This window comes from Dendropsophus ebraccatus, chromosome 5 (genome assembly GCF_027789765.1).
Source record: "Dendropsophus ebraccatus isolate aDenEbr1 chromosome 5, aDenEbr1.pat, whole genome shotgun sequence".
NCBI lineage: Eukaryota > Metazoa > Chordata > Amphibia > Anura > Hylidae > Dendropsophus > Dendropsophus ebraccatus.
In genome coordinates, this window is record NC_091458.1 from 63,378,995 (window position 1) to 63,391,641 (window position 12,647).

Here is a 12,647-nt window from a genome sequence, read left to right on the forward strand (position 1 = left end):
CCCCCCCCCCCCCCCCCCCCCCGCGGCCCCGGCCGCCCGATCGCACGCCCCCCCCAATCGCCCCCCCCCCGCAGCCCCGGCCGCCCGATCAACATCCCCCCAACCCCCCCACCCCCCCCCGCAGCACCGATCGCCCACCTGCAGCCCCCATGGGGGGGGGGGGGGCGTGCGATCGGGCGGCCAGGGCTGTGGGCGGCTGGCTGGAGCATATACTTCACCTGGTCCCCGCTACGTCTTGCTGAAGACATCGGGAACCGCCGGAGCCGGGATCAGGTGAAGTATCAGCTCCGGCGGCCGGGGGGTTAATGGGGTGGGCTGCAGACAAACTCGCAGCAGGGATGTACATCCCTGCTGCGTGTTTGTCTGCCATTAAAAGTATAGGGCCGGGATCTGCAGCGAGTCTCGCTGCAAAAACGCAGCATGGAGACTCGCTGCAGACCCGCCAAGTGTGTTTGTAACCTAAAAGAGTGTTAAACGTGTATCCGCCTAAAGACATGGCCATTAAATTGTGCCTTGTTGGTAGTAAACTGTCCTTTTGTGTTGTATCTGTGGTTTGTATGTTTTCTATGAAGTAAAGCTGGTACATCCTTAAGGGATTCCATGTTTTTTGCCAGAGCTTGTACTGCCAAAGCTAAGACAAAATTACAAAGGCTAAAAAAAACCTATAACCTTTTTTTAATATATGAAACATTAAAATTGCTGATTGTTTAGGTAAATAGCTAGATCCTTCATGGCTGCTGGGGCGGATGCTGGAGAGGCTGCAGTAGTGTTACCTCTGCAATGTCCATTAGGATGTCTACTGTACATCTGTAGAAATGCTAGGGTGCAGATGGGGTGTATTGGATCACTTTCCTGATACCTGCCTCTTGTCCTCCTTTCTCTGCTTGTTTCCTTGTGTCGGTTTGCTCTTGCGCGCTCTTGTCAAAGACGATCATGTCTTCCTCCTCCTCACAGCCTCCCACGCTGTCCTGGGGGACGGAGGCTGATTCATTCATACAGATAAAGCGGCCTGCCTTTTACAGAAACCTTAATGAAAGCAACTAGAACAGAACCGAAGCATGCAGTGGAAAATAAGCAGATTGATGGCTTTTGGGGTATGTTGGGCTATTGTGCCATTCTGATTCTTTTGTCATCCGTATGTTCTGTTTGCATTTGATGGTAAATGCAGAGGGTAATGTTATTCCAATGGAACAGCAGTGGAGAGATATTGTTTTCTATGGTGCTGCTTTATCCGAGGTTGTATAGGCTCTTCTAAAGTGATGTCATTTATGAATTATTGCAGTGGTAAGGGTGAATTCACACAGGACTGAAATATTGAAGAGCTTACCTGTGGGTTTGCACAGGGAAGAGCTACAGCAAATAAAAGTAGCATGCAAGCAGATGTTTTCTACATTGCATGTTGCAGATTTTCAAGTATTCAGCATGTTTATTATGTTGCAGATTTCCTTTGCAGATGTAACCCCTTTTCCTGTAGCATTTATAATACGTGTGTTTTTTGCTTATTGTCAGTATAGCAATGTTTTATATTGTGGCTCTGGGCATCTTTGTGCAGGTATAATCTAAGTGATGCTGCTTTCTTCCTTCTTCTGGAGCATTGATGACTTGTTAGGACTGCCCAGAATGTTCCGTTCTTTCTCTGTATACTAATTTGCTCCCTCAGTTGGGTATTTCAATATGACAAAGGATTATTTATACAGAGAATGAAGGGGGATTCAAATAAGTCATATTTTAAACTATGCATTAAAGGGCTATCTCCTCCAAAGCATATGCTGTAAGTGTCTGGTAGTTGTGGATCCCGTGTGGGGTACCTAAATTTATATGAAGAGCTAGACTTGCAGCCTGACGGATGGCTGCTTTATGCAGTTAACAATTCTCATATAGAGATTAACAGACAGCTACGTAAACAGCATAGCTACTGCAAGCTGCACTGTTTCTACAACTTCTGTTAACCTGTTGCTTCATCACAAGTGTTAGATCTACAACACCTAGTACGTTGTTATTTTTGCATATGGTGGTGTAGTTCGTCTTATAAGTAGTAGCAGGCCGTGAGAATTGAATCTTCACATGATTGTATGTGTCTTCTGCAGGTTAATACCGTTTGTGCTGTACTATGTTGAAGATGTCCCATGGCCACACGACCCAGGAAACTCTGGAGATCATGAAGGAGTCAGAAAAGCGTTTGGTTGAAGAATCTGTAAACAGAAGCAAGGCCGTATCTAGGTCGCCCAGTAAAGAGGAACAGGAATCGGATGAACCAAACTCACGTCAAGAACCCCAGGTTATACATTTTATAAATTTGTATATTTTGCTCCTTCCCCTAATGTGAATTGGGCATAGTAATCTGACTAGAACTGCTAGTTTATTTTTCAACTGTTCTTCAGATAAGGCTAGATTACATGCAGCTAAAAAAAATATTTTTCACTTACAATTTAAGGGGTACTCTGGAGAAGAAAACTATTTTTAAATAAACAAGCCTCGAAATTCTATAAAAAAAATCTCAAGTCTTCCCATACTTATCAGCTGCTGTATGTCCTCCAGAAAGTGGTGTATTCTTTCCAGTCTGACACAGTGCTCTCTGCTGCCACCTCTGCCCGTGACAGGAACTGTCCAACGCGGTAGCAAATCCCCATAGAAAACCTCTCCTACTCTGGATAGTTCCTGTTACGAACCGAGGCTACAGTAAAGAGCACTTTGTCAGGATATAACTACACTGCAGTCATCTCTGCTGGTCCCATAAGCTTCATTCTATGGTTTGGCAGATTCTGCCCGAAGAATGAAGGGGTTCATTCTTCAGGCGGACGGCAAAATCTGCCAAACCATAGAATGAAGCCTATGGTACCAGCAGAGATGCGAACGAGAGCGAACTGTGGAATCCAAGGCGAGTGATCACATCAACACTGCCTGCAGGACATACAGCAGCTAATAAGTACTGTAGGACTTGAGGTTTTAAATTGAAGTAATTTACAAATCTGTATAACTGATATTGGTTGATTTTGAAAACAATTTTTTTTTCTATGGAGATCCCCTTTCTAGTGACGAGCTGGGTTGCTGAACTGTTATGGTTCGACAAAGTTCTCTGAACCCGAATGTGCAACATTTGACTGAAGGTGGCTGGAGAAATTAGATGCCACGGATTGCCAGGAAAACATTGATACAATGTATGACCGTTCCATACCCTGCTGCTCCATCCCACTGTTTAGCCGCTTCCGGGTCCTGGGGCCTGTGTCTGTCATTGTGCTGTATGTAGAGATGAGCGAATCTTGAACATGCTCGAGTCGATCCGAACCCGAACTTTCGGCTTTTGATTAGCGGTGACTGCTGAACTTGGATAAAGCCCTAAGGCTATGTGGAAAACATGGATGTAGTCATTGGCTGTATCCATGTTTTCCAGACAACCTTAGAGCTTTATCCAAGTTCAGCAGCCCCAGCTAATCAAATACCGAACGTTCGGGTTCGGATCGACTCGAACCCGAACCTGGTTCGCTCATCTCTAGCTGTATGTTAAAACAATCCATTCCCGGGCTTGTTAAAAAATGTTCCTTACCCGGAGTACCTCTTTAAGCTGTTGTACAGTATTATTATACCCAGGCTCATGATTGTAGATATGTACGCACAATATGGAATCTGAATGTGTTAATTTTTATATTTTACATTTAATAATTTTGTTGGTTTTCTTTCTCCCCTCACTGTTTTATTCCTATAATGTAGAGGCGGAATCCAAGCCACGGACACGCCAGGAAGAGAGCCAAGGTACACTTAAATTTAGCTCCTACCATCTCAAACAATCACTGATTGCTTGTGCTCTCCTTGTATCAGTTTTCATTGAAATGCAGCTATGAGTTGTTCCCCACATTTTTACATTTCCCTGTGCCAAGACCACCTCAGCCTTTCATATGAAATACAGAATTTTACCTTAAGGGACAACTCTTATCCATATAAAGTGTTAGGTTATATGGCTGTCATGGAGGTAGGTCCTGCTGTGATGCTTTTTGGCCTCTATGATGATACATGTCTTCTCTATGGCTAGCCTCAGTTTTCTCTGCACAATAAGTTGTTAGCAGGGGATACCAGGACCTATGCTAGTTAGTTCGCATTTGGAGAGGTGTAATCTAAGATGAGACCACCATGACAGTGTTAGCGTAGTAGTAGACTGTCTGAGCTGTGCACTTGGTACTTGGCAACAAAGCCCCAAAGCATAGACCTCCACAGTGTGCCTGAAGAACTTCATAGTGACTGCTTAATTAGCCACCACATGTAGCTGAAAGGTTGGCACAGACCAAAGAAGTCTGCATGACAAATGGTTGTTACATGGTCCGTACCCTTGGGACACAAAATGTCATGTGCAAATGTGTATATAAAAGTTTTTTGTTTTTTTTTCCCTCTTCAGTCAAACTCCAAGTTAAAATTGGTGAGAAGCTTAGCTGTATGTGAAGAGTCATCTGGACCATTTTTGGATGTCCCTGTGGAACCTCAGGTAAAATTGTCAGACAACAAGCATTTTGATTTGATTTTAATACTTGTAGAGCTGGTGGTGTCAGCAGCACAATATACATCTTATATGCTGGGTTTACAGTATACACCTTATATGCTGGGTTTACAATATGCAGTTTATATGCCGGCTTTACAGTGTAGACTTTATATGCTGGGTTACAATATGCAGTTTATATGCTGGGTTTACAGTATACACCTTATAGGCTGGGTTACATAATGCAGTTTATATACTGGGTTTGCAATATACACCTTTATATGCTGGGTTTACAGTATACACTTTATAAGATGGGTTTACGATACACAGTTTATATGCCGGCTTTACAGTATACACTTTATATGCTGGGTTAACAATTTACAGTTTATATGCCGGGATTACAATACACAGTTTTTATAAGACTGCTTTACAATATGCAGTTTATATGCCGCCTTTACCGTATACACCTTATATGCTGGGTTTACAGTATACACCTTATATGCTGGGATTACAATACACAGTTTATATGCTGTGTTTACAGTATACACCTTTATATGCTGGGTTTACAATACACAGTTTATATGCTGGGTTTACAATACACAGTTTATATGCTGGGTTTACAGTGTACACCTTATATGCTGGGTTTACAGTGTACACCTTATATGCTGGGTTTACAGTATACACCTTATATGCTGGGTTTACAGTATACACCTTATATGCTGGGTTTACAATATGCAGTTTATATGCCGGCTTTACAGTGTAGACTTTATATGCTGGGTTACAATATGCAGTTTATATGCTGGGTTTACAGTATACACCTTATAGGCTGGGTTACATAATGCAGTTTATATACTGGGTTTGCAATATACACCTTTATATGCTGGGTTTACAGTATACACCTTATATGCTGGGTTTACAGTATACACCTTATATGCTGGGTTTACAGTATACACCTTATATGCTGGGTTTACAGTATACACTTTATATGCTGGGTTTACAATATGCTGTTTATATGCTGGGTTTACAGTATACACCTTATATGCTGGGTTTACAGTATACACTTTATATGCTGGGTTTACAGTATACACTTTATATGCTGGGTTTACAATATGCTGTTTATATGCTGGGTTTACAATATGCTGTTTATATGCCGGCTTTATAGTATACACCTTATATGCCGGGTTTACAATATGCAGTTTATATGCCGGCTTTACAGTATACACCTTATATGCCGGCTTTGCAATATACTGTTTATATGCCAGGTTTATAATACACCGCTTATATGCTGGGTTAAAATATATACCTTATATGCTGTGTTTACAATATGCAAAAGAAGAGCCCGTGAAGCATTATTTCAGGGCGAACATCACTCTAAGTAGCATAGGTTTAAAGGGGTTATCCGGCACCTAAAAACGTTTTATATGTTGTTGCCCTACGCAACATACAGCTGCATAGAATATCCTCCAAAGAATTCATTTCAGCTATGTCTCAAAGCCTCTTGGGGTCCATATTGTATCCCTCAATACTTCCTAATATCCTGATTGGAATTTTGGGTGTGGGTGGGGCTTGATAGTCACACACCAACTTACACCAATGCCACAGGATGGGGCTGCATTGCACAGCTGCTGGAGGATGCTGGTGCAGTGCATTCTGGGATACTGAAGAGGACAGCCTGGTCATGAGGCACATCACATGCTCCCCCATGCCAGAATTTCTGGTTGATGGCAGAGCTATGCAGCGGGGACATAGGTGAGTAGGTCTGCAGCAGCTTTCCAAAAGACACAGAAGGAGGCCTGGTTGATGAATACTATAATACTATATACCATATTGGTAAGATTTAACCCTTTCTTACTTAGGCAGAAAGGTTAATAGCTAAAACAAAGTGTCCAACCCCTTTAAAGGGGTTATCCAGCATTATAAAAACATGACCACTTTGTTCCAGACACAGCACCACTCTTGTCTCTAGTTCAGTTGTGGCTTGCAGTTATTTCCAACGAAGTGAATGGAGCATAAGTTGCAAAACCCCACCCAAACTGGTGAGCAATGCTGTCTCTGGAAGAAAGTGGCCATGTTTTTCTAAGGTTTGATAACCCCTTTTAGTGAAGGATAACCCCTTTAAAGTACTATTACTAATGTAAGGATAAAGTGGGCAGCCTTTTAAAGTAATGTTTCCATACACATTAGGTGAGACGAGCATGCCTGCCAATTTTGTTGGGGCTGGCTGACCCCTGCCTCCATGTCTGTGTGGGCCTTCCAACTCTAATGTCTTTCAGGGAAGAGGAGGGTCAGGCACATTGGGTTTCAATTGCGTAGCCTGTTAAAGAGCTTTGAGTGTATGTATAAATACTACCCTGTGGACACAGCTGTATGGCACTTGTATTTTGTAATCACAACCTCCAAGTGTCCAGGGCTCTTTTTACTTAGGGTTCTTTTTGGGCTGTTTTATGCGGAGCTGTAACATGGCAGCTGTCAAGGTGCAGGGGGTCTTGACTACCTTTTCATTTTGTGAAGTTATGTTTCTACAGGATACTGTACTAATCTAGAAAGATGACAAATTGTGGCATATTGCAACTTATTTTTGTGGAACTTTTCTCCACTAGGCAGATAGCTTATAAGGGAAATAGGAAGTCACATCTCTCAGTGAAACATTGTATGCCTTTGGATGCTAAATACAGGCGCTTTGTCATGAGGTGTGGTATGTCTGTTTCATGTGCGTTGCTGATTTTTATTTTACTGTAGGATGTTATTCAGTTGCATATCAGCTGCCCATCTGATAAAGAGGAGAAGTCCTGCAAAGATGGGCCTGAGAAGGAGGAGAAAAATAAAGAGAAGGGGCCAAAGAAAATGTTGTCCAGAGGTCAGTATTTTTCCCAGAGAGATATCTAGAATGTAATTGCACACAATGGTGTTTTGGGGCAGGTAATTTGGAGGCGTTTTATGCTATGGGACTATATACACAATAGTCTCTCATTACTGCAGCTCAGGGCTTGTGGGATTAGTTAGTCCTTTTGGGGCTTTTCCTTTCTATGGTACCTCTCCTAACCTGACCTGACTTTCAAATTTTTGTTTTCCAATACATTTGTATAATTTATTTTTTATTCTTACAGATTCTAGTCAAGAGTACACAGATTCTACTGGGATAGACGTACATGAATTTTTAGTTAACACACTGAAGAATAACCCAAGGTATGTATACTGTTCATGACATTTATTCAGTTTTTAGCATTGTTAAAGTGGCTAATTAAAAATAAAGCTGCTTTCTTGCAAAAACAGCACCACCCCTGTCCTCATGTTGTATGTGGTATTACAATTCGGCTCCATTCTATTCAATATGACTGAGCTGAAGAACTGTACCTAAATTGATAACAGGAGTGGTGCTGCTTCTGATGGAAAGTAGCCCTGTTTTTCATAGCCTAGATAATCCTTTTAACTTAAAGTCTACAAAGCATTTTACTTTCTATTACACAGTATTAGATTTTGGGCAACTTTTTAAAGCAGTTATCCAGTCTTTAAAATTCATGGCCTTAAACTTGCATTACTGCCCTAGGGTATGAGAAAACATTAAAACTGTATCGACTGGCTTTTAAAAAGCTTTAAGTAAGTATACAGTGTATAAGGAAAGAGGAATCTGTGTTTCCTAAATTCCCTTATCAGATGGGAGGTGTCAGCTGCAAACCTGTTCTAGTAGATAGAAGCCACAAAGTGCGGCTTTATAATAACAGTGAGCACCATGCACTGGGCAGTGCTGCTCTATCTGGAAAAGATAACTGAAGACAACAATGGATATTTAATTCTGCTTAATATCATTTTTGCCACATGACAGAAAGTTCACTTTACGGCGCTAGGGTTCTTGATCTAAGGATCCTTAAAGTATCAATGTCGTTATAACTTTCAAAATATAAATCAACAGTACATTTGAAATAAAGGAAGTTTGCAATATACATTCATTATTTTTTTTGTCATCATGCTGTAAAACAAAGCTATACTTACCAGAAATCCAGGACCAGTCTCCAGAAGCTAAATTTTGCTGGTTTTAAAAAAAGAGACTAAATACAGGAATTCTGGCCAGTAGAGAGTGTCAGGCTCAATGTGCCTATCAATCACATGACTGCCTTCTCTCTCTGAGCGCTCAGATGGCCTGGGATACACAGGACTTCCTGTTTTCTGACAGTTTCCTGTTTTTTGAGATGAAGAAAAGTCAGAAAACAGGAAGTACCGTGTTTTCCATGATAACTAAAAAAATAAAATAAATAATGTTCACATCTTTTGTTGATTTTGAAAGTTATAACGACATTGACACTTTAAATGTGCACGAAATTCAAGGGGCTCTCTGGAGAGTAATCTTTGTCAATTTCTTTAAATATATTGCTTTGATAAATTGTATTGCTTTGTAGTATAACTTCATTAAAATATGTGTATAATTTTTTATTTATACATCATTTTATGTTGAGTGAAAGCAGTTCGGGGCATAACAGCCCCCTCTGTTACCTCCAGCGTTTGTGTCGGGAACTGCAGGGCTGTCTCGACACGAATTAATGGGAGACGTTCTTTACATTGTTGGTACAATCTATTTTGTGCGGCTGCTGTTCAACCAATAGCAGCCGCACACAATAGACGTGGGTTTTCTGTGCGTCTGCATGGAATCCTGGCTAGAGTGTATACACTCCGGCCGTGAATCCATAGGGGTTAATGCGATCAGCCCCTGTGATAAAACGATGGCCGTTGTTGCAAACCTGCGACAACAGCCATTGTTTAATAAAAAAAATACATTGTGTGAATGTGGCCTAAAGGTGCGTTCACACATGGGAAATTAGCAGCGGATTTCATGTAAAGACTTATACATTTATTTAATTTAAGTGTTATTTACTTCTCCAGAGTACCCCTTTAAGGCTGGGTTCACACTATGTATATTTCAGTCAGTATTGTGGTCCTCATATTGCAACCAAAACCAGGAGTGGATTAAAAACACAGAAAGGATCTGTTCACACAATGTTGAAATTGAGTGGATGGCCGCCATATAACAGTAAATAACGGCCATTATTTCAATATAACAGCCGTTGTTCTAAAATAACAGCAAATATTTGCCATTAAATGGTGGCCATCCACTCAATTTCACCATTGTGTGGACAGATCCTTTGTGTTTTCAATCCACTCCTGGTTTTGGTTGCAATATGGGGACCACAATACTGACTGAAATATACGTAGTGTGAACCCAGCCTAATGTTGTATCTGAGGTGGAATGTGGTAAAATAGGATAGTGAAGTGTCATTGTTGCCTATGTTTGGGTGGCTGTCAGGGTTTGCTTTTTTCCTGCTGGATGGAATAGCACAGACACCTCTGCTATTAAACAAAAGCTCGGGTTCATTTGTTTTTGTGTTCCTGGGAAAAGTTTTGGAAGCTTTCTTTGTGAGGTGAGACTTCCTATTTTCCCTATGCCTGGAGTGCTTCAGTAATTGTGTTATCTATTAGCCCTGTGTTTCTCAGTCTGTTGCTAGGCCTCACAAACAGCACATTTTGTGGCTCTTCTCCCGGTTGTACAGGTTCATTATTTATTATTAGCATGCTTCTATATACTGGCATTGTTGGTGGTTATAGCAACTGTTCTTTTGGAAGAAATTCAGAAAGTGCGCTCTGCTGTGAAGCCTCAAGACATGATTGAAAACCGGGTCATGAGATATGCTAGGTTGGCAAAGACTGCCTCAAAATTTTGCAAGTTTATCAAGTGCTGAATTTTTCATTATGAATCCTTCATTATAGTAATACCGTTACCATATCGTGAAAATGGTGTCAAATTGATAAAATATATTAGGAAGTTGTTTTTTTTTTGTTTGTTTTTTTTTTTTTTTTACTTAAGCAGAACTCTTGTATCATCTATTTAATACTATGAAATTGGTAAAAAAAAAAAAAATTTTTGTCCTATTATACTGATATTGACCGAACATTCAGTCACTCAGTGATCTAAAGTGGTGAAGACTTTAGCAGACTATAGATCACCACAGCTAAAGCTTTGGCTGTCCAGGCATGATGGGAATTGTAGTTTTGTAACAGCTGGAGGGCCTGAGTTTGACAGCCCTGCATTACAGGCTCTGCATGAATCCAGTTAGCTGTTTATGTTGTAGAGATTATCAAAACCACATATCTCTGACCTGACTCCTGCATTTAGACGGAACTTATTATATACCTCTAAGTAAAAGACTAGACTGTCCACCCCTTTTTTCATAAAAGGACAGCTCCCACGTTTTTTTCCCCCCTTAACTTATACACATTAAAAAGTTATATAACTTTGTAATGTGTATTAGTCACCTGGCTGGAGCAGTTGCTCCTCTGTGCCCGCATTTCGCTCTTATTCATGCCATGGGACCCTGGAAGTGAGGAAGAAGTTGAAGATGCGGACGGGGTTGACCGGGACCGAGGCCGGCAGGATTTTCAATGGCGATCGACTTAGGAGGGATGGTGAGTATAGGGTCTGTGTCTGTTAGTGTGTTTTGTTTTTTTTTGCTGACGCCAGAGTTGTCCTTTAACCCCTTAAGGTCAAAGCCAATTTTCATTTTTGCGCCTTTACTTTTTCCATTTTATGTTTAAAAGTCCATAGCGCTTGCATTTTTTCACCTAGAGACTTATATGAGTGCTTATTTTTTGCGAAACCAATTGTACTTTGCAATGACAGGCATTATTTTTCCATAAAATATGCTGCGAAACCGGAAAAAAATCATTTGCGCTGTCAAATTGAAAAGATAACGAATTTGTTTTGATTTCGATGAGTTTTGCATTCACGCCGTTCTCCCTATGGTAAAACTGACTTGTTATGCATGTTCCTCAAGTTGTTACGATTACAATGATATATAACATGTATAACTTTTATATTATGTGATGGCCTGTAAAAAATTCAAACCATTGTTAACAAATATATGTTCCTTAAAATGGGAAAAGGGGGGGGGATTTGGACTTTTATTAGGGGAGGGGATTTTTTATTAATTAAAACACATTTTTCCTTTTTTTTTTTTTTTTTTTTTTTACATAAACTAGAAGTCCCCCTGTAGGACTTGTATATAGACAGCACTGATCTCTCATAGAGATCAATGCTGTGTATATACACAGCAAAGATCATTGTAATCGGTGATAGATTGCTATGGCCTGCTGCAGGCCATAGCAATCTATTGCCGAGCCGGGATCAGCGTCATTCCGACGCTGAGACCCAGGCCGGCCAGAAGATCGCATCGCGGGGGGGAGATCCGTGCCACTAGACACCAGGGACGTGCAGTACAAAGCACTTCAATGCAGCTGTCAGGTTTGACAGCTGCATTGAAGTGCTTAATTAGAGGCGCTAATAGAGGCACTGCCCGGCTGCAGATTGCAGCCGGGATCGGTGCCGTTCACAGCGGGGTCCCGGCGGGACCCCGCTCTGAACACCCCCCGCGGCACCATGACGTACCAGGTACGTCATGGGACGCTAAGGGGTTAAGCAGCATCTAGTCCAGTGATGGCTAACCTTAACACTCCAGCTGTTGCAAAACTACAATTCCCATCATACTTAGGCAGCCAAATCCATATCTTTGGTTGTTCAGGCATGATGGGAATTGTAGTCTTGTAACAGCTGGTGGGCCTGAGTTTGACACCAGTGCTATAGAGGGATTTCTCTTAATGACAGGCAGTGAACAGCAAGTTTCAGGAAAGTGAGGCACGTAGTGGCCAAGAGTTTATAGCATTTTTGATTAATTCAGCCATTTAGACACACGTTTTGAATGACATAAGATATCTAGGGAGTTGCTTAATTGGGTATTGTCATCAGTAGAGTGTCCACTTGAATGTAAACTCCTTTGGGCATATGCCACGTGGCTTGTTCATGGCAATTTGTTTGATGTTTGACTTTTTGTTCACATTTTCTGCATTGGTGAACCTATAGGTCACTAACCCCAAGTTTAATTCCCTTAGGGACAGAATGATGCTGCTAAAATTAGAACAAGAAATCCTTGAATTTATTAATGACAATAGGTAAGTGTCCACCCCAGAGCCTCTGCACCATTTATACAGTGAGAATGAAATCCTTATTTAAATGAACAAGTTGCAGCCTGCATATATTCAGCATGTGATGTAGCGCTAGTCCCAGAGGTTGGTGTATTTTTATTTCTTGACCTATTTAGAAATAAACATCAAAGTATAGATATTTTGTCTTTGTGTGATG

The 12,647-nt window shown here is 41.2% G+C and overlaps 1 protein-coding gene across 6 annotated transcripts in view; it reads left to right on the forward strand.

The window, feature by feature from the left end:
- Positions 1 to 12,647, forward strand: part of R3HDM2 (R3H domain containing 2) — a 112,599-nt gene that overhangs the window by 57,260 nt on the left and 42,692 nt on the right. For all 6 annotated transcript variants that reach the window (XM_069970381.1, XM_069970385.1, XM_069970383.1 and 3 more), the window contains 6 exons: positions 2,088 to 2,278; positions 3,709 to 3,750; positions 4,388 to 4,474; positions 7,205 to 7,322; positions 7,573 to 7,651; positions 12,398 to 12,457. In XM_069970381.1, coding sequence (XP_069826482.1) covers positions 2,111 to 2,278; positions 3,709 to 3,750; positions 4,388 to 4,474; positions 7,205 to 7,322; positions 7,573 to 7,651; positions 12,398 to 12,457 — 554 coding nt within the window. In that variant the 5' untranslated portion in view covers positions 2,088 to 2,110. The remainder of the gene's footprint in view (positions 1 to 2,087; positions 2,279 to 3,708; positions 3,751 to 4,387; positions 4,475 to 7,204; positions 7,323 to 7,572; positions 7,652 to 12,397; positions 12,458 to 12,647) is intronic.